At 45.9% G+C, this 22,377-nt stretch overlaps 1 protein-coding gene across 1 annotated transcript in view; it reads right to left on the bottom strand.

Annotated features, from left to right (window-relative positions):
- LOC139246167 (SH3 domain and tetratricopeptide repeat-containing protein 1) overlaps positions 1–20,470 on the bottom strand; it is a 182,535-nt gene extending 162,065 nt beyond the window's left edge. Inside the window, exon 1 of the mRNA XM_070871392.1 lies at positions 20,380–20,470. Within this exon, the coding sequence (XP_070727493.1) occupies positions 20,380–20,398 (19 nt within the window). The 5' untranslated portion in view covers positions 20,399–20,470. The remainder of the gene's footprint in view (positions 1–20,379) is intronic.
- Positions 20,471–22,377: the final 1,907 nt, after the last annotated feature.

The following is a 22,377-nucleotide window of genomic DNA, read 5'->3' as shown; positions in this document are numbered from 1 at the left end:
TTTTTAAAAAAATCATAAATACAGTGAAATTATTAAGTATTTTCTTTCAATAATATCAATTATTCCAATGAGCCCAAGCAGGTGCATTCAAACATCAATTTATTAGTGCAGCATAGCAATCACAGGAATGACAACCACCAGGTTTTTCTTTTTAATCTTAGCCATTTACTACAATTACATGGAGGGAAAAGCTGTTGTAAGGATATCAATTCAAATCAAATGTAACTTGTGTTTTGTGAGGGGTGGAGAAGAAGAAAAAAAATGTGTTTGGATTCCCTCGACATCTAATTACAACCTTTCCATTAATACGTCATCCAAGTATAGTACACAACAGACAAATCTGATGGTAGTATAGCTTATAGTTTTACATATACTTTAGCAAATCTAGTCCTGAGTACACGTCTAAAAACTAGTAGTCTACTGTACGTTTGATTCCAGAAAGTCTAGTGACTATAAGGCCCTGGATTCAGGCTTCTGAAATACCAAAATTCTGTGTCTTTCTGACCAAACTCAAATATTTGCTGGTCCTTCAATTGTATCTGCCACGTCATTCAGCTAAAAGGCAAAGTTCAAACCCTGCACTAATTCAGTCTCCAACAGTCTGAAGAATGTTTTCAGATTTTGCTGACTACAGGGAGAGGATACACATCCCTCCTGCAGACACGGAGCACTTCAGTCATCAGCTTCTTATCCTGATGGATGCTAATGATTAACTTGAATTGTGAGTCATGAACTCCACTTCATTTCTACAAAACAGAAACTTCCTGTTTATTAAGCAAATCTAAACTTCTTTCATCAACACTGAACTCACTCTTTTTATTTTAACCCTTTCACCCACTTCCAATATCCTGGAAGCTCATTGCTCAGCCTGTCATTGGTATAAGAGAAAGAGGGAGCTGGAGAGTGAGTGAGAGAAATGGAGAAGGGAGAGAATGACAGAAAGTAGAGGACGGGGAAAAGAGATGGAAAACATCAGGAGAATTTCAGCACTATTTCATCATCTAAAACTTGGGTTTAGGTCCAACAAGTCCTAATCATTGTCAACAAAATAGAAAATAAATTGGCATAAATATGTTACAATCTGCTCATTACAGCCTTCTACTGTCACTGTCTTTACCCTGAGGCTCTGCATCAGGGGCACACAATTAGAAAGTTATCCTACACTGCACTCCTTGTAATGGTAGGTTTGTTGTTGGGAAGTATTCCATGTATTTAGCAAATTGAACTCACTATTAGCAGTCAATTTTGAAATGTCTAAATATAATCTTTGGGCAGTATTTAGGCCCTGGCAAAAATCTGAATCGGAGCTGCATCCTTATCAGAGCAAGAGCACATCCTGCTTAGATTGTCAATATTGTTCAAATGGAAGATTCCACCATTTGAACAGGAATTCTCACACTAATAGTCTGGCATATTTCTCCTTCATATGCTTTATAAGAAAAGATGTCAATATTGGACAAATCCCAAATATGAGATTTTCATCAGTGGGTCAACCATGTCGGAGTTATCTCCGTGTACCAAAAGCAGGCATGTTCACTTTGATGCCCAGTCTGTGCTGTGCTAGCTAGTTTTCACTACAGTGACAACAAGGATGTAAGTATAGGACTCTGTGACAGAGCAGAAAATCACCCCGAGTTTCTGCTTTGATCACTATCCAGTTACACCTGCTTGTATGTGTGGATGTCAGGCAAAGACATGACTGGATTTAACTGCGATGTCCCTACAATCAAGTAGTTGTCACCACTGTCTAGCATCACAAATGAAGAATGGCCACTTGGAGAAGGTATAAATAAAAAGAAAAACACTGCAAATGCTGGAAAACTGAAATAAAAACAAGGGTTGGAATTTTAACAGTGCTGAGAGGACGGGATCAGAGGAGCGTCAGCTGTGAAATTTGAAATGATTGATGTCATGTATGTATGCTTGGGGTTACTAGCCACCAGGTGGCGTGACTGTCGGAGGTCATTGGGCTGTATGCACCTGTGTGCAGCCCAGGTATAAAAGGCAAGCCATCTTGTAATGTAATCACTTTGGGCCCGAATCAAGCAGAGCCAGGTTTGTACTTGTGTGAGTTTACAGAATTCAGTCTATCGAGTTATTACATACATAACATTTGGCGACGAAGCAACTTAAGAACCTTCGTATGCAAAAATGAGCAGAATTGGAATTCTGGAGAGATTTGTGGAGGGAGAGGACTGGACAGATTTTGTAGCTCGCCTGGACCAGTACTTCGTGGCAAACAAAATGGAGAAACCCACTGACACAGTTAGGCGCAGGGCGGTCTTCCTCACGGTTTGCGGTCCGAAAATCTATGGACTCATAAAGAATCTTCTTTCACCTGCAAGTCCAAGGGACAAGGACTATGAGGAATTGTGTGCTCTGGTACGTGACCATCTCAAACCAGAAGAAGGCAGCATCATCTCACGATATCGATTCTACACGCACGTTCGTTCTGAAGGCCAGGGTGTGTCGGAATTCGTTGCCGACCTAAGACGTCTAGCTGGACCGTGTAAGTTCGAAAACACGTTGGGAGACATGTTGCGGGACTTCTTTGTAATCAGCATCAACCACGAGGTGATCCTGCATAAGCTACTGGCGGCAGAAACGCTGGAGTTGAGCAAGGCCATCACGAGTGCCCAGGCATGCATGACGACAGACAAACACTTAAAGCAGATATCATCGGAAAATCAGAACTCGACAAGTACTGTAAACAAGATTGTATTGTCGTTTGGCAGAGCTGCATATGGCAGGGCCTACTCGACTGCGTATCTGAAACCTGTGGCTGCCCAAAGTCCGCAAACGGGAATGAATCCGATTTCACCGTGTTGGCATTGTGGGGGCAATCATTGGCCTCATCAGTGTCGGTTTAAACAGTACATTTGTAAAGGCTGTTTGAGACGGGGACATCTCTAGCGCATGTGTCCACAATTGAGCAAGCGTGCTGTGACACAACACGTGGAGGATGATAACCAGTATAGCGTGGATCCGGATATGCAATCCGAGATACCAGAGGAGGAAGTGTATGGACTGTATTCATTCCTAACAAAGAGCCAACCGATAATGATTAATGTGAAACTTAACCGTGTGCCGGTACCAATGGGATAGGACATGGGTGCGAGTCAATCAATAATGTGCCCGAGAACATTCAACAAGCTGTGGGATACTAACGCTGTGAGGCCTAAGCTGAGTCCAGTCAATGCCAAGTTGCGTACGCACACTAAAGAACTCATAACGGTGATTGGCAGTGCAGTAGTCAAGGTGTTGTATGATGGTGCAGTTCATGATTTACCGTTATGGATTGTTCCAGGCAATGGTCCAACGCTGTTCGGCAGGAATTGGCTAGAAAAAATCAAATGGAATTGGAACGATATCAAAGCGTTGTCATCGGAGGATAATACTCCATGTGCTCAAGTGCTGAGCAAATTCCCCTCGCTGTTTGAACCAGGCATTGGCAATTTCATGAGCCAAGGTGCAGATCCACATGGCATTGGATGCAAGACCCGTACATCGTATAGCTCATCGTATGATGAGGGAGAAGGTCGAAATCGAACTGGACAGACTCCAGCATGAAGGGGTCATATCACCGGTCGAATTTAACGAATGAGCCAGCCCCATTGTTCCTGTGTTGAAAAGTGATGGCACTATCAGGATTTGTGGAAACTACAAGGTTACGATCAACCGAGTTTCGAAACAGGATCAATACCCGTTACCGAAGGTTGATGACCTATTTGCAACACTAACCGGGGTGAAGTCGTTCACTAAATTGGATCTGACGTTGGCCTACATGACACAGGAGGTGGTCGAGACGTCGAAGAAACTTACGTGCATCAACACTCATAAATGACTGTTTATCTACAACAGTTGTCCTTTTGGAATTCGCTCGGCTGCAGCCATATTTCAGAGGAACATGGAGAGTCTACTGAAGTCCGTCCCCAGAACTATCATGTTCCAAGATGATATACTGGCCACAGGTCATGACACTGCCGAACATCTGAACAACCTGGAAGAGGTTCTACATCGTCTGGACAGAGTGGGACTCAGACTGAAATGTTCGAAGTGCGTCTTCAAGGCACCGGAAGTCAAATTCCTGGGGAGGAAAATTGCTGCTGACGGCATCAGGTCTACAGACTCAAAAACCAAGGCCATCAAAAATGCACCCAAGCCTCAGAATGTGATGGAGCTGTATTCGTTCCTTGGTCTACTCAACTACTTCGGTAATTTCTTACCTAGATTGAGCATTTTATTAGAGCCTCTGCACATGCTGCTAAGAAAAGGCAACAACTGGGTTTGGGGTGCGTCTCAAGATAGAGCTTTTGAGAAAGCTACTAATCTGCTTTGCTCGAACAAGCTGCTGGTACATTATGATCCATGCAAGCGTCTAGTATTGGTCTGTGATGCTTCGTCATATGGAGTTGGTTGCGTGCTCCAATAAGCTGATGAGTTGGGTAAACTACAACCTGTTTCATATGCTTCTAAAAGTTTGTCAAAGGCGGAAAGAGCCGACAGCATGGTAGAAAAAGCATTAGCCTGTGTGGATGGGGTTAAAAAGATGCATCAGTACCTGTTTGGTTCTATGGTTTGAACTGGAAACATATCACAATCCACTCATTTAATTGTTTTCGGAAAACAATGGTATCAATAACAATGCATTGTCCCACATCCAGGGGTGGGCGCTGACATTATCAGCCTATGATTATGTCATTCGCCATAGAACTGGCACCGAGAATTGTGCCGATGCACTGAGCCGTCTGCCATTGCCCACACCGAAGGTGGAGACGCCACAACCTGCAGATCTATTGTTAGTTATGGATGCTTTTGAAAGTGAAGAAACCCCTGTCATGGCTCAACAAGTTAAGACCTGGACCAGCTAGGACCCGATATTATCGGTTGTGAAACGTTGTGTCGTTAGTGGTGATTGGTCTGCCATACCCAAGCAAATGGGTGATGAGACCAAACTTTACAACCGTTGCAAAGATGAACTGTCCATTCACTCAGATTGTTTACTGTGGGGTAATCGTGTTGTTATGACTAAGAAAGGCAGAGAGAAATTTGTACATGATCTACACAGCACTTATCCCGGTATTGTCATGTATGGTGGTCTGGAATTGACTCTGATCTGGAATTATGTGTGCATCAGTATAACACTTGCATGCAGCTAAGTAAAGCACCAGCGGAATCGTTGCTAAGTCTGTGGTCGTGGCCATCTAAACCATGGTCCAGGATCCACATCAACTTTGCAGGTCCCTTCCTGGGAAAGATGTTTTTAGTTGTGGTGGATCCATATTCCAAGTGAATAGAGTGTATAATCATGTAATCTAGTACATCCACAGCTACCATTGAGAGCCTTCGTGTCATGTTTGCTACTCATGGTCTGCTCAACTTCGTTGTAAGCGACAACGGATCTTGCTTCACTAGTCTGGAGTTTCAAGAGTTCATTAAACTCAATGGTATCAAACATGTGAGGTCAGCACCATTCAAACCTGTATCTAATGGTCAAGCAGAGCATGCTGTCCAAACCATCAAACAGAGTATGAAACGTGTAACTCAGGTTCACTGCAGACTTGTTTGTCATGCATATTGCTTAGTTACAGGACAAGACCCCACATGCTTACCGGGGTCTCCCCTGCTGAACAATTGATAAAGAGAGGTCTCAAGACTAAGCTCTCTCTTGTCCACCCTGACTTGAACGATCATGTTGAATACAGACGTCAAAGTCAGCAGTAGTATCATGATCGTACAGCTGTGCCACGCGACATTTCTGTCAACGATCCTGTGTATGTCCTAAATTATGGTCAAGATCCCAAGTGGATCGCCAGTACTGTTACGGCCAAGGAGGGTAACAGAATGTTTATCGTCAAGCTCAAGAATGGGCAAGCATGCAGGAAACAAGTTGATCAGATAAAACCGATGCACACTGATGAATCGGAACAGTCTGAGGAAGATACAATCAGTGACCAACCAACCTACCCTCAGTCATCAGAGGACTCCACTGTCATCAATGAATCTGGACTTTCAATCCCTGACATGGTCATTGCTACTCCCATCAGATTGGCTACCCTGCCCCCAGTCATAACAGACTCAGAATGCTCACCCAAGTCTGGAGTTAAACTGAGACGATCAACTCGAGAGCGGAAAGCCCGGACCATCTCAATTTTAAAAAGACTGTTACTAATATCTTAAAGAGGGATATTGTCATGTATGTATGCTCGAGGTTACTAGCCACCAGGTGGCGCGACTGTCGGAGGTCATTGGGCTGTACGCATGTGTGTGCAGCCCAGGTATAAAAGGCAAGCCATCTTGTAATGTAATCACTTTGGGCCCTAATAAAGCAGAGCAAGGTTTGCACCTGTTTGAGTTTACAGTATTCAGTCTATCGAGTTATTACACACATAACAATTGACGACGGTTCGGGTACCCGCTGTCAACCCGCCTCCATGCTAGTCTCCCAGGTGTCTGGTCTGTCAGTGCTGAACAGACCCAACACCAAGCGGCAGGGGAGACAATTTAGATTATTAAGAGCTTGTTAACAGCCACTTAAAAGCTATTTTAAGCTCACCTTTAGATTTTAAGACTTGGCCAACAGTTTCCCTGCTGCACGGGGATCACATCCGGTAAAGAGGTCGGGTGTTGTGTCAGCATGGGATGATTTCTTAACTTGAAAGCTGCAAATAGTGTATAAATGCTCCCATTTCATTGGTGTTCACTTTCCAAGGTTAGAGGCTGTTGCTTACTGCATTCGGAAGACAGATTGAGCTTTATGCAGCTTACAAATGTTTGGAGCAAACTCTCTATCCAGTGTCACCTCATTAGAACAACCTCACTCACCATTGACAGATCGCTTCTGTCATCTCAACCTCACCTGCCATCTATTCCAGCAGCATCGGCGCCCTTGAAAAAATCTCTCACCTTGGTCCTCAGAATCACACCACGATCAGCCCCAAAACCAGCAGCACCAGCAACACCAACACCTCCACCAAACTTCTCCGCAATCAACTGATGCTGCACAGGACACAGGGCATCAGCACCCAACCACATTGCTGCCCGGGATGCCAGGGATGGCCTCACCATGGCCAGATTTACTTCATCTGATGCTGTACACCCTGGCTGCCACATGATGCACCAGGTTGGCACCACCGCACACCAAACCATAAAGCATCCTTACAATGCCCAAGCCATTCCTTTCACATTCATCAGCATTGCAGGGGGTACTCTTATGTCTCACCATCCACTGCAACTCACTAAGCCATTTCCAAATCTGTCCAAGCATGTAAAGTGTTCAAAATAAAGATTTTTATGTTTGACACCACATTAACACCACAGTAACTAGTAGAGTGGATAAGGGAGAACCAGTGGATGTGGTGTATTTGGACTTTCAAAAGGCTTTTGACAAGGTCCCACACAAGAGATTAGTATGTAAAATTAAGGCACATGGGATTGGGAGTATTGTATTGACGTGGATAGAGAACTGGTTGGCAGACAGGAAGCAAAGAGTGGGAATAAATGGGTCCTTTTCAGAATGGCAGGCAGTGACTAGTGGGGTACAGCAAGGTTCAGTGCTGGGACCCCAGCTATTTACAATATATATTAATGATTTAGATGAAGGAATTGAATGTAATATCTCCAAGTTTGCAGATGACACTAAGCTGGGGGGCAGTGTGAGCTGTGAGGAGGATGCTAAGAGGCTGCAGGGTGACTTGGACAGGTTAGGTGAGTGGGCAAATGCATGGCAGATGCAGTATAATGTGGATAAATGTGAGGTTATCCATTTTGGTGGCAAAAACAGGAAGGCAGAATATTATCTGAATGGTGACAGATTAGTAAAAGGGGAGGTGAAACAAGACCTGGGTGTCATGGTACATCAGTCATTGAAAGTATGCTTGCAGGTATAGCAGGCAGTAAAGAAAGCAAATGGCATGTTGGCCATCATAGCGAGAGGATTTGAGTATAGAAGCAGGGAGGTCTTACTGCAATTGTACAGGGCCTTGGTGAGACCACACCTTGAGTATTGTGTGTAGTTTTGGTCTCCTAATCTGAGGAAGGACATTCATGCTGTTGAGGGAGTGCAGTGAAGGTTCACCAGACTGATTCCCGGGATAGCAGGACTGACATATTAAGAAAGACTGGATCGACTAGGCTTATATTAACTGGAATTTAGAAGAATGAGAGGGGATCTCATAGAAGCATATAAAATTCTGACAGGATTGGACAGGTTGGATGCAGGAAGAATGTTCCCGATGTTGGGGAAGTCCAGAACCAGGTGTCACAGTCTAAGGCTAAGAGGTAAGCCATATAGGACCAAGATGAGGAGAATCTTTTTCACCCAGAGAATTGTGAACCTATGGAATGCTCTACCACAGAAAGTTGTTGAGTCCAGTTCGTTGGATATATTCAAAAGGTAGTTAGATGTGGCCCTTACAGCTAAAGGGATCAGGGGGTATGGAGAAAAGGCAGGAATGGGGTACTGAAGTTGCATGATCAGTCATGATCATATTGAATGGTGGTGCAGGCTCAAAGATCCAAATGGCCTGCTCCGGCACCTATTTGCTATGTTTCTATGTTAATATGTTAACAAGCCCAATAATTGTAAGATCACTTCAACAGAGCAGGATGGAGCCGGCAGCGGGCTGGGACCACGCTACATACACCGGCCGCAGCGAACCCGACTCGATAAGACAAAATCATGGCCAAAATGCTGGAAATAAACAATAGGTCCATCAGCATCTATAATTAGAAAAGACAGATTACTGTTTTGGGTGCAGACTCTTCACCAAACTGTTCTGACTAGGTTGAAAAAAGGTCTACTTCCAAAACATTAATCTGCCTTTTCTCTTTACAGATGGTGATGGATCTTAAGGTATTAGAGTGCGACTGTTGCAACATCTTCAGGAGAGAAAACATTTATTAAACAAATGTGATTAAAAACAGCAAGCTGTATCCGTTACGTTGACTAGAGTGAACAGTATCCCTGTCCGTCCGTGCTTTAATTGATATTCATTGTCCTATTAACGCTGAAATGGCCAATCAGGGGCACTGATTTGTTTCAGTTATCATTCGAATGCCTGAGTGTGTCTTCCTGTACCGGAGGAGGCGGGGGTCCCCGATGGAGGGCACTCTACGCGGGAGTCCTCCCACTATTCATCGGGGACTTGGCCTGGAGGGTGGTGCACGGAGCAGTCCTGTGCAATAAATGTTTAAGTCGGTTCACGGACTCCCAAGCCGCCTGCAATTTCTACAGTCTGGAAGAGTCCGTGTTCCATGTTTTTATGGAGTGTGCGAGGTTGCAGCCCCTGTTCCAATATTTAAAGGGGCTGCTCCTGAAATTCTGGCTGCACTTCAGTCCCACACTCCTGATCTTTGGGCACCCTGTGCGGAGGGGAGCGGGTAGGTCCGAGGGCATCCTCGTAGGACTGCTCCTGGGCACGGCCAAGGGTGCCATCAGCCGGTCCAGGCAGCGGGCGGTCGAGGGGGTCGTTCAGCCTGACTGCCTGCCTCTCTTCCGCGCCTACATCCGGGCCAGGGTGTCCATTGAGATGGAGCACGCGGTATCCACCGGTACGCTCGTGGCCTTCCGCGAGAGGTGGGCGCCGGAGGGACTGGAGTGCATCATCACGCCCGGCAACCAAATTTTTATTTGATTTTATATGTTTTAAAGTTTAATTTGTTTTAATTGCCGGGGTTTTTAGTGTCCTCCTCCCCTTTTATAGGGGGCACTTGTAAACTTTATGATTTTATTGCCCCAAAAAAATCACAAAAAAACCCCCCAAAAAAAGTCAAAAACAAAACAAAAAAAAAAAGAGGGCAGGTATAAGTGTCTGGAGTGTCCCCCAGATCGGGGGGCACTCGATCTAATGTTTGTTTTGTACTCCCTAAAAGAGTTGTGTCTCCCTGTAACTAGTGGAACAAGCACCAAAACATGAATCCCGTTGTATCATTATTTAAATAGAACAGATACTGTGCTGTGTAAAAGTAACTGTAAAATAGTATTTTTCTCTCTACACTCATCTTTTTAAAACTCTATTTTCTTATTTTCTCCTTCCTAAACTTCTCAGTTCCGCATCTTCCATTGCTTCTGAAAATGTAAAGACATATTCCACCGATTTTTTTTTGCTTTCTGCACCCTCCTCTAGCTCCATTAAAATATAGAGCAGGGCTATCATGATGATAATCTTCCTTCTTGCCACTGGCTTCCTGATAAACAGCATGATGTTAGTGTGAGCCCACTATCTTTTCTATTAGAGTTGTTTTTGCATGTGAATTGAGTATAACACATCCAATAAATGAAAATGTTGTTGATAGTAATTGACATCCTAATGACAAGAATTAAACGGGAAGATGTGGGATAACCCAAAAGTCAAACCAGAGAATGCTGAAATACACAGCAGCACCTGAAAAGACAAAAGATAGGTTACTTTTTCAAGTGTTAACACGTAAGGGCAAATATGGGCTGGACACTTGGCACCACAGTGTTGTACCCCAATCTTTGACCCACATTCCCTTTGAGCACAACTCCCTATTTGCAGTGCAGGAGCGTTAAAATTATCCCTTTGTCAAACAATATGCCAACCCATCTTTTCTGTTTCAGATGCCAATAGGCCTGCCAATGTATTTCCAGGACTTACTGTTTTAACTGCAGGAAGCATGTGCACATTTCCAGCCGGAAGTGCACCACCCGCCATATTTGTTGGGGTCAAAAAATTTGTGTCGTTTACCCACCATTGGCAGAGCGAGCACACGGCTTCGCGAGGATCACAGGCTTCACCATGGTACACTTTGTGGGTGCCGTATGTCAATTCTGAGATGTACTGCAACTGAAAGAGATTCCACTCCATCAACGTCCAGCTGGTGTGCCTCCTTACGCAGCGAATCATGTCCAGTATCCTGGCAGCAATCATGATGCCTTCATTCTGTGGCAGTCCGCTGTGCCATCTGCATTTCAGCCACCACAACAAAACCAGAGGGTGGCTATTGGGGGACAAGGGCTATCCACTGACGACATGGCTCATGTCTCTGGTGTACACGTGGGCAACATGCATACAACAAAAGTAATGCTACCATATGAAATATCATACACCATTGGCAGGCTGAAACAATGTTTCCACTGCCTGGACCACTCTCGAGGAGCCCTGCAGTAAACGGCAGAGCAGATGTCAAGATACATGGTGGTCTGCTGCATGCTGCATAACCTCGCCATCATGAGGGTACAGCCCTTGCCACCAGCAATATGGCAAGCAGCTAAGGAGCAGGCAGAGGAGGAGTAGTAAGTGAAAGGGAGAAGATAACCTAGACAACACTTTCTGGCCGGGCTGTCCATGAATGATTCATCCGACTGCGATACAAGTAAACGCAATTCAATTTCCCATTTACCACAGTCCCACACCTTAACTTCCTTCTGTTACTGACTATCACAGCATCTGCTTGACCACAATGCAAAAATAAAAACCAACAAAAAATAAACATTCCAAACCAAATTCATAAATCAAACCATATTGCATACAAACATCAACTAATCATCCTTATGCATTCCCTTCGCCCCTGTCTTCTGTGTGCCTTTGCCTGTCCTAGCGCTCCTTTGCAGTGCTACCCCAATGGCTGCAGCACGGCTGGTGGAAGGTTGTTGACTTTCAGTGAAGATGGCCTTGGAGAATGACCTCAAACAGCTCTGGACCTAGAAGGCCCGGTTTTTAACTGTACCATCTCGGTATGGCTGGCAACAATTTGGGTCAGCTGGCTGACAGGCCACAGTAAGGGCAGAGTCCTGTGCCAAGATGGTGCTGGATTCTTCCATGCTCCTTGAGATTGAACACAGGTTTTCTGGCAGGCCTGCCAATGCACCAAGCATTTCATTGTGCATACCCCTCAGCCTTCTTCTGTAGGCCACCCAATCAAAGTGCTCAACTGAGTCCTCTGCAGCAGAACTCATGTGCAACTTCACTCTCCAGTGAGCTAGCTGTGCTACCCTTGCCCCCCTGCCTTGGCTGCAGCCCACTCATGCCCAGCATTTCACCATGTGCAGAACCTACCTCTAAGTTATCCTCTAAATTACATGCAGTATCAGTATCTGAGCTGATAGCTGCGAGTGTGAAATTGAGTGTTGTTCTTTCTTCATCATCGCTGTCGTTTTCCTCTTCCACCTGTTGCTCCTCCACCACTGCCTGGCCAAGTTACAGTTCATGGGTTTCCTAAAGGAGAAAAGCACGAGAGTAGAGTTGCGGTATGGGGGGAGGGGGTGGAGGGGAGTAAGGGGTGCTGCTTACACCATCTGCAGCTTGTAAATCAGAAGAGATAGTGGGATGAGGGGAAAGTGGGATGTGAGAAGGAGGATTTGGTATAAGGATGTCATCATCTTCAATTGATTCACCCCCGCCGCTGGTCACAGGCTCAGCAATTGCCAGTAATATCGAGCACCGTTTTCTCCATGGAGGTTATGACATGCAGGTGCGTCTGTCTCCCTATGGGTAGCCCCTGCTGTCTCCAATTGTGCACCACCTTGTGCTGCAAGAGAGAGGGAAGTGTGTCAGTGAGTGTGGTGCAATGTGTTTAGATGATGTGGCTGTCATAGCTGCCAGTGTGTGCAAGCTGTGAGATGTGAGTGTGAAGTTTGCAGCAGTGCTAAGTGTGTGAGGGTGGGGTGAAGCTATGAATGTTGGTATGTGTCGTGATTGGTAGAGATTGTTGGTAGGTGAGTGATGAGGGTGTGATGCATTGAGTAGTGTGTGAGGCTAGTGGTGCAGTTGGTAGGATATGGCATTTGAAGATGAATTCACTAACCTTGACTACTCATGTGACGTCATTGACTACTCATGTGACGTTTTTGCATCTATGTCCTCGGGGCTTGACTCCTGGCATTTATCATAGCAGCTGACAGCAAAGTTTGTCTGGAGGGCCTCTTGGCCCCCTGTAGATAGAACACATTTGTCCTTCTCTCCACATCCTCCACCTCTCCACATCCTCCACCAAGGACCCCAGTGCAGCATCGGAAAATCTCAGCGCCATTCTCTTCCTTGTTCCAGGTCAAAGCCACTTCCAGCATCTGCTCCAGCCACAATGCGCCTCCCCTTTATGAGGTACAGGCCGGCTTTAGGTAGTGCAGGTTAGCTTTAAGTAGTGCTAGCCTTGCAGAATCTTGGGTCCCCTGTAGAGGCGTGTAGCCACTCAACAGTACGGTTAACTCTGGCTGCACTCAGCAGTCATATAAATTAACTGGCATCACAAAGTTTGCATCAGCAGCAATGGGCATGGGTTAATTGTGCATTGTGATTCCCCACTATCGAACTTAGCCCTCTACATCTTCAGGGTTAGATGTTTTTTATTACAGTGCTGAGAGAGAGAGCGAGAGAGAGAGAGAGAGGGAGAATAGGAAGCAAATTTGTGAGGCACTGATTATCATTATGACAGAGTCAATGGACACTGAGCAGAGGTATCAGTAAATTGGAACTAGGCCAATGTGGTGCCCATATTCAAAAAATTGTGACAAAACTGATACAGAAAACTACAAACTTAATGGTTTTACTTTAATTCCTTGTAAAATAATGGAATTGATTATAAAAGTTATCAACACAGCTTTAGAAAGAGAAGGTGCTGCTTGACCAACATTCTTGATTTTGAGGAAGTGACAACACAAGTCAGCTATAGTTGTTGTGTATGTATAATATAAGTATACTCCCTGTACACTCAATGTACAGTTACAGAAGACTACTGGATGTACGTTCACACTGTATATACTATGCTTGTACCATCAGAGGGTGAAACTGGTGGAGACCTAGGGGGTCACCTGTACATGACATGTAACCAGGTATAAAAGGGAACTCACCATGCTGTACCCTCACTCAGGAGCTGCAATAAATGGACTAAGGTCACAACAGTTTAAGTACAATACCTTACCTCATGGAGTCATTACTAGAGCGCTTACAGACACAATAACCGGCGACGAGATTACGTATTTCCACGTGCAAATGTCTAACCTTGGCACGTTTCAACAATTCGCCGATGGGGAAGATTGGAAGGCCTTTGTGGAAAGGCTTGAACACTTTTTCATTGCAAACGACCTGGCGGGAGACACACTGAACTCGCTGGCTGATAAGTGCAGAGCTATCCTGCTCAGCAGTTGTGGGCCCACCGTCTATGGCCTCGTCAGCTAACCCCAGCGAAAACAACAACCAAAATATATGAGTTACTCGCAACACTGATACAGGAACAATTCAAACCTAAGCGGATGACTCATCTCCAGGACTCTAACCCGGCAAGTACTGTGAATCGTCTGGTGCCTTTTAGACGCAAGGCTGCTGCAAGCAGTCTCACTCAGGGTAGATAGAACAGAACCCCGAGTCCCGCAACCCTGAGTCCGCCACATGGGGCCAACTGGCTAACCCCATGCTGGTGCTGTGGTGGAAATCACAGGGCCCACCAGTGCTGCTATAAAGACTATACATGCAAAGGCTGTAACATGAAGGGCCACCTCCGGCAAATGTACAAGAGAAATTGTACTCAACGAATCGATGAAGAGAGAGTCCATGAGGCAGTTCCGCCCGACAATGAGGTGTACGGAGTGTTTACCTGCACCACCGAGAGTTCCCCATTGAAAATGGGAGTCGAAATCAACGATGATCCCATCACGATGTGGTGGACACAGGGGCGAGCCATGCACTGATGAATCAGGTGGCCTTTGAGAAACTCTGGGACAATCCAGTCGCACAACCTAAAATGATCCCGATCCAAGTGAAGCTGCTCACCTACACAAACGACACCATCATAGTCATTGGCAGCGTAGATGTCCAGGTGTATCACGACGGCGCAATGCACAAGCTACCTTTGTGGATCGTTGCTGGTGATGGTCCAACGCTGCTAGGAAGAAGATGAATGAAAAAGATCCGTTGGAGCTGGGAAAACCTCCAGCCTCCGGCGATAGACGTCCTCCTGAAAAAGATCTGTTGGAGCTGGGAACACCTCCAGCCTCCGGCGATCGACATCCTACGGGGCCCCAAATTTGGATCCAGCACAGCACCGGAGAAACCAGCCGCTCAACTCGACTGCATGGAGACGACACAGACCACTCAACCCAATGGCAAGATGATCCAGCTGAAACGACCCGACCTCACCTCCCAGGCTCCAGTGGCAGGACTCCGGAGGAGATTTGGCGCAGAAGGCAACTTCCCTGCTTCCGGGGCAGAATCTGGGGAAAAAAGAATCACCTCAGCCTACCTCGTGGAGAGAAAGAAAATGGCGCCCGCACCACAAAGTGAAGTGCCTGAAGTAAAGATGGCGGCGGCCAGACCACGAGGGGCAGCGCTAAGGGAGCAGCACGAGATGCCGAGCAGCAAACCAGATTGGGGTAAAGATTGCAAGGACCACTTCAGGAGACTGGCAACCCATCACAATTAAAGGGACACTTCCACTCTTTATAAAGAGATGCCGGTGATGCATATGTAAGCGATGTAATTGACAAATGCAAGTATGTAACTGTAACTAACAGTGTTAAGTCGGGCGATTGCGGTCGGAACTATTATGTATGAATAAAGAGTCTGACTGGATACTGTGAGCTCAAAGTAAAGTGTGACATAAGTCTTTTATTGCAGATCTCCAGAGTGCCTCTCCAGCCTGTGAGGCCTCCTTAAATATCTGTGCTCCCAAGGGACTGTGGAATCACTTGGGACTCCAGGGGATGAGCCCTCTGGTGGCTGTACAAGCTATATACAAATTTACATATATAACACTCCCCCCCTCAAAGTCAACAGTGTAACTATTTACAAGGTGAGTCGATCTGGGGCCTTTCTTTCCCTGGTTGATCGTCTCGGTGCAAATGCTGGTTTTGGTGAATCATTTGTTGGGCCCTCGCTGGGCTGCTGTGCAGCTGGCCTTGCTGGGCTGCCTGGTGTGGTGAGTCCTGCTGGGCTGCTGTGGGTGATGGGTGATGGGTTCTGCTTCGTGGTCAACCGCGAGTGTGTATGTTGGGGGGGGGGTCAAAGTAGGTAGGGTCCAAAGTGGGTTGCTCTGGATAGTCCGTGAATCTGAGTTTGATTTGGTCCAAGTGTTTCCGGTGAATGAGTCCATTTGAAAGTTTGACCTGAAACTCCCTGCTCCCCTCTTTGGCCACAATGCTGCCGGGAAGCCACTTGGGACCTTGTCCAAAATTCAATACAAATACAGGATCATTGATTTCAATTTCACGTGACACATTTGCGCTATCATGATATGCACTTTGTTGAAGCCGCCTGCTCTCTACTTGTTCATGTAGATCAGGGTGAACTAATGAGAGCCTTGTCTTAAGTGCCCTTTTCATAAGCAGTTCAGCAGGTGGAATCCCAGTGAGCGAGTGGGGTCTCGTGTGATAGCTAAGCAGGACTCGGGATAGGCGAGTCTGCAGTGAGCCTTCAGTTATCCTCTTCAAACCCTGCTGATGGTTTGCACTGCTCTCTCTGTTGGTTGGATGCTGGTTTGAACGGGGCAGATGTAACATGTTTAATCCCGTTGCGGGTCCTGAACTCTTTGAACTCGGTACTGGTAAAACATGGCCCGTTGTCACTCACAAGGGCATCAAGTAGTCCGTGCATGGCAAACATGGCCCGCAAGCTTTCAATGGTGGCAGCGGGTGTGCTTGCCGACATTATCTCACATTCAATCCATTTGGAGTACGCATCTACAACCACAAGGAACATTTTACCCAAAAATGGGGAGGCATACATAATCGACATGGACCCTGGATCACCGTTTGAAGGGCCAAGACCATAAACTTAGTGGCGCCTCCCTGGGTGCATTGCTTAACTGCGAGCATATGTTACATCTGTGCACACAGGACTCTAAGTCTGCATCAATTCTGGGCCACCACATGTGGGATCTGGCTATCGCTTTCATCATTACGATGCCTGGGTGGGTACTTTGGAGGTCATTGACGAATGTGTCTCTGCCCTTCTTGGGGACCACTATCCGATTGCCCCACTGAAGCCAGTCTGCCTGTATAGACATTTCATCTTTGCGCCGCTGTACGGCTGTATCTCTTCCTGCATTTCCACTGGGACACTGGACCAGCTCCCGTGAAGCACACAATTTTTAACTAGGGACAGTAAGGGGTCCTAGCTCGTCCAGTTTCTAAGCTGTCGGGCTGTGACGGGTGACTGCTCACTGCTTCCATAACCATGACTAAATCGGTGGGCTGCGCCATTTCCACCCCCATGGTTCGCAACGGCAGCCTACTGAGAGCATTGGCACAGTTTTCTGTGCCTGGCTTGTGGCGGATGGCATAGTTGTATACAGACAACGTGAGCGCCCATCTCTGGATGCGGGCCGATGTATTCGTATTGATCCCCTTACTCTCAGAAAACAGGGATATTAGTGGCTTATGGTCAGTTTCCAATTCAAATTTTAGCCCAAACAGATACTGATGCATTTTCTTTACCCCATAGACACACGCTAACACTTCTTTTTCAATCATGTTGTAGGCTCTCTCAGCCTTAGACAGACTTCTGGATGCATAAGCAACAGATTCTGATGGTGCTGTATCCTTTGAGGATTAGAACAATCGGACTGGCCCACTCGTTGAATTCGATCGGCGAAATGATGCCTTCTCCAGAGTGCCTCCCCAGCCTGTGAGGACTCCTTAAGTACCTGTGCTCCCAAGGGATTGTGGGATCCCTTGGGACTCCAGGGGATGAGCCCTCTGGTGGCTGTACGAGATATATACAAGTTTACATATATAACAGGAACCAATGTATTATGACAGTAAATTAAGTAATGATGTGCGATGCCGGATTCTACATGTACGGTGACAAAACCAAGGACAACCTCCCATCGGAAGCGCCCAGGTCCAGCGGGCTACCCGATCATGTAGCCTGCGCCTCCAGGACCAATGTGATGCCCCAGAGAATGTGTCCACATACAGAGGGAGCATACCAGCTGCAGGGCCAGCGATCAGTGGACAGCAAAGGCACCACCACTGGTACCCTGCACCTGATCGGCTCTACCACTCTGGCCTCCAGGGCCAGTACCAGGAGCAAGAGGCTACCACCCTCCAGCTCTCGCAACAGGACCTGGGATGACCAGGCTCCTACTATCGCTGAAGGGCAGCAGAGAGATACCGCAGCCCTCAAAGGAGGTCAGGGTGGCTGTGCCCACCACTAGACAATGACAAAGGCCCTGAGACTTAGCCAGGTGAGCGATCCGAGCCCACCCAGCTGGCAGAAATATAGAAACATAGAAAATAGGTGCAGGAGTAGGCCATTTGGCCCTTCGAGCCTGCATCACCATTCATCACCTCAGTACCCCTTTCCTGCTTTCTCTCCATACCCCTTGATCTCTTTAGCCGTAAGAGCCATATCTAACTCCCTCTTGAATATATCCAACGAACTGGCATCAACAACTCTCCGCGGTAGAGAATTCCACAGGTTCACCACTCTCTGAGTGAAGAAGTTTCTCCTCATCTCGGTCCTAAATGGCTTACCCTTTATCCTTAGACTGTGACCACTGGTTCTGGACTTCCCCAACATCAGCAACATTCTATCTGCATCTAACCTGTCCAGTCCTGTCAGAATTTTATATGTTTATATGAGATCCCCTCTCATCCTTTTAAACTACAGTGAGTACAGGCCCAGTCGATCCAGTCTCTCCTCATATGTCAGTCCTGCCATCCCGGGAATCAGTCTGGTGAACCTTCGCTGCAATCCCTCAATAGCAAGAACGTCCTTCCTTAGATTAGGAGACCAAAACTGAACACAATATTCCGGTGAGGTCTCACCAAGGCCCTGTACAACTGCAGTAAGCCCTCCCTGCTCCTAAATTCATATCCCCTAGCTATGAAGGCCAACATGCCATTTGCCTTCTTCACCGCCTGCTGTACCGGCATGCCAACTTTCAATGACTGATGTACCATGACACCTAGGTCTCGTTGCACCTCCCCTTTTCCTAATCTACTGCCATTCAGATAATATTCTGCCTTTGTGTTTTTGCCACCAAAGTGGATAACCTCACATTTATCCACATTATACTGCATCTGCCATGCATTTGCCCACTCACCTAACCTGTCCAACTCACCCTGCAGCCTCTTAGCACCCTCCTCACAGCTCACACCACCACCTAGCTTAGTGTCATCTGCAAACTTGGAGATATTACATTCAATTGCTTCATCTAAATCATTGATATATATTGTAAATAGCTGGAGTCCCAGGGGGCGCAGCGCCACCATCAGACAACCTGGACACAGTCCGGTTACTCTGGAACTAGCATCCTCACCCACCTGCACCTACACAACTCAGGGGCAAGACTGTGATACCACGTATGTACCTTACCTGTAAAATGTACGTGTTCCACTACTGCAGAACCCAAACAGTGATGTAATTAATCCTATGTATTTTTTTGTTTTTCTTTCTGTACATGTATGCCCATGCAGGCGTTGAGCCACACACATGGTCTATGTATGAGGGGGGGGGGAATGGATGTATGTAGCCATGGACACACATGGACCACACCCAAAACCCACTCAACCCCCAGTGCAATCTCAAACCATCCACTGCTGACCATTTCCCAATGTTGTGGCAATAAGGACTTGGGGGTCAACAGGGAGTGAGCCAAGCCAAAGCATAGATAAGGTGCAAGGTCTTTGGGCACTCAAGTCTAGGGCCAGACCACACAATGCAAAGGCCAGTGGCACAAGTCTTAGGGAGGAGTGATGTTGTGTATGTATAATATAAGTATACTCTCGATACACTCAATGCACAATTACATAAGACTACTGGATGTATCTTCACACTGTATATACTATGCTTGTACCATGTGCAACTGGTGGAAACCTAGGGGTCACCTGTACACCACAGGTAACCAGGTATAAAAGGGAGCTCACCATACTGTACCCTCACTCAGGAGCTGCAATAAACTAAGGTCACAACAGTTTAAGTTCAATACCTTACCTAGTGGACTCATTACTGGAGTGCTTTCAGACACAATTGTGCGTTAAGACTGCCAAAAGGCATTTTATAAAGGTTCAAATCAGAGGCGACTAGTTAAACTCAAAAGGATAAAGTTTACGAATGGATTAAAGAATTGGTTGAAGGGTAGTGGGAATACTAAGCGGAATGCAATGGGGCTCACTATTGCTTGGCATTTACATTAATGACTTTGATCCGAGTACACAGTACTGCAGCTATTTGTGGCCTGTTAGTTACACACTATATTCTGTAATACTTGCCATGTTATTTTAACACAAGTAAGCGTGTTGTGAGTTTAAAAATATGAAAAAGGTTGAATTCCGCAAAATTCAAACTTTAACAAATAATCAAGGTCGTCCTCAAGCGCTCTAATTTCAATATCGACGTACTTACTACATTTACCAGTCATTGACAAAACAATTATTGGGCAGTCTTTAAAGGAAAATAAATGAAAACATGCATCCGTTACCGTTCGAGTCCGGCACCATGTCTATGTGGCTGATTCCTGCAGCCGGCTTGTCCAGGGACTTGTCAGCCGGCGGGGAGCCTCTTACTGCTTTCCCCACCTCCCGGCCTTGCTCCAAACAGGGATCCCGGGTATTGCCTTCAGAAATCGGGCTCGATCTCTCCTCCTCAATGGTGTACAAAAGGAAATCTTCCCCAGTGGAAGCATCACCCCGCTCTGCACTCTCCATTACCACAAACACGCTCAAAAGCCAAACTTCGCTCTGGCGAGAAGTCTTGCCAGCGCTGCCACGGGATATTCCTTCTTCTTAAAAGTTATTCCGTCGGTTGCAAATTGTTTCACTGTCATTATTCTTGGAAAATGTGCCAAATGCTGTTGAACATCGCCTTAACTTTCCCAGTTAGAATTTTAATCCTGCTAAATACTGCAGTTCCGAGTGTTGATAATTCCTCCTTCCGCGCCCGAAGTCGTTAATCATCGATAAAGATCCACAAATGGGGATATCAGACTGGAGGGAATGTACAACTCCCTCCCCGACAGATTAAGGGACTGTTTGACCACTTTCGTGTTTGGGATTGTAACAGAATTAAGGGACCATAATAAGAAAATCCTCAATATTTATAATTTCTCTATTTTTTGATGGACACAGAAGTTTTCAAATTCTAGTTTTTAGGAAATCCAATTAAATGGACTATTTATTTTATGGGGGACAACATTTATTTTTTGGCGAGACCTGAAAGGATTTCCTGCTAACAAGATGTGTCAAGTCTCCTTCATTAGGAGTGACACTTGCTTATTGCAGCTTTAAAATGTAACCTAAGAAGTAGGATAGTAGGTACTGAATCTAGAAATAATTGCTGGTACCAGTAAAAGTGACCAGGGTTATCAGATTATCATGAAAACCGAACTGGTGCACGAATGTGTTACCCAGTCCCACACTAATGTGGTTGACTCTTAACTGTCCTCCGAAGTGGCATAGCAAGCCACTGAGTTGTATCAAACTACTAGCCGCAGATCAAAAAGAATGGCTATCACCATCTTCTTAAAAGTTCACGGGGTTGGGGGTAATATATTAGCATGAATAGAGAAATGGCTAACTGACAGAAAACAGAGAGTCGGGATAAATGGTTCATTCTTGGGTTGGCAATCAGTAACTAGTGAGGTGCCGCAGGGATCAGTGCTGGGACCCCAGCTATTTACAATCTATATTAACGACTTGGATGAAGGGACTGAGTGTAACGTAGCCAAGTTTGCTGATGTTACAAAGATGGGAGGAAAAGCAATGTGTGAGGAAGACACAAAAAACCTGCAAAAGGACATAGACAGGCTAAGTGAGTCAGCAACATTTTGGAAGATGAAGTATAATGTTGAAAAGTGTGAGGTCATACACTTTGGCAAAAAAAATCAAAGAGCAAGTTATTATTTAAATGCAGAAAAATTGCAAAGTGCTGCAATACAGTTGGACCTGGGGGTCCTGGTGCATGAAACATAAAAGGTTAGTTTGCAGGTACAGCAAGTGATCAGGAAGGCCAATGGAAACTTGGCCTTTATTGCAAAGGGGATGGAGTATAAAAGCAAGGAAGTCTTGCTTCAGTTATATAGGGTATTGGTGAGGCCATACCTGGAATACTGTGTACAGTTCTGGTTTCCATATTTAAGAAAGGATATAATTGCTTTGGAGGCAGTTCAGAGAAGGTTCACTAGGTTGATTCCAGAAATGAGGGGGTTGACTTATGAGGAAAAGTTGAGTAGGTTGGGCCTCTGCTCATTGGAATTCAGAAGAATGAGAGGTAATCTTATCAAAACGTATAAGATTATGAGGGGGCTTGACAAGATGGATGCAGAGAAGATGTTTCCACTGATTATGGATACTAGGGGCATAATCTTAAAATAAGGGGTCGCCCATTTAAAACTGAGATGAGGTGAAATTTTTTCTCTCAGAGGGTTGTAAATCTGTGGAATTCGCTGCCTCAGAGAGCTGTGGAAGCTGGGACATTAAAT

This window comes from Pristiophorus japonicus, chromosome 2 (assembly GCF_044704955.1).
Source record: "Pristiophorus japonicus isolate sPriJap1 chromosome 2, sPriJap1.hap1, whole genome shotgun sequence".
In the NCBI taxonomy this organism is placed as follows: domain Eukaryota; kingdom Metazoa; phylum Chordata; class Chondrichthyes; family Pristiophoridae; genus Pristiophorus; species Pristiophorus japonicus.
This window is presented reverse-complemented; position numbering and strand designations above follow the sequence as displayed.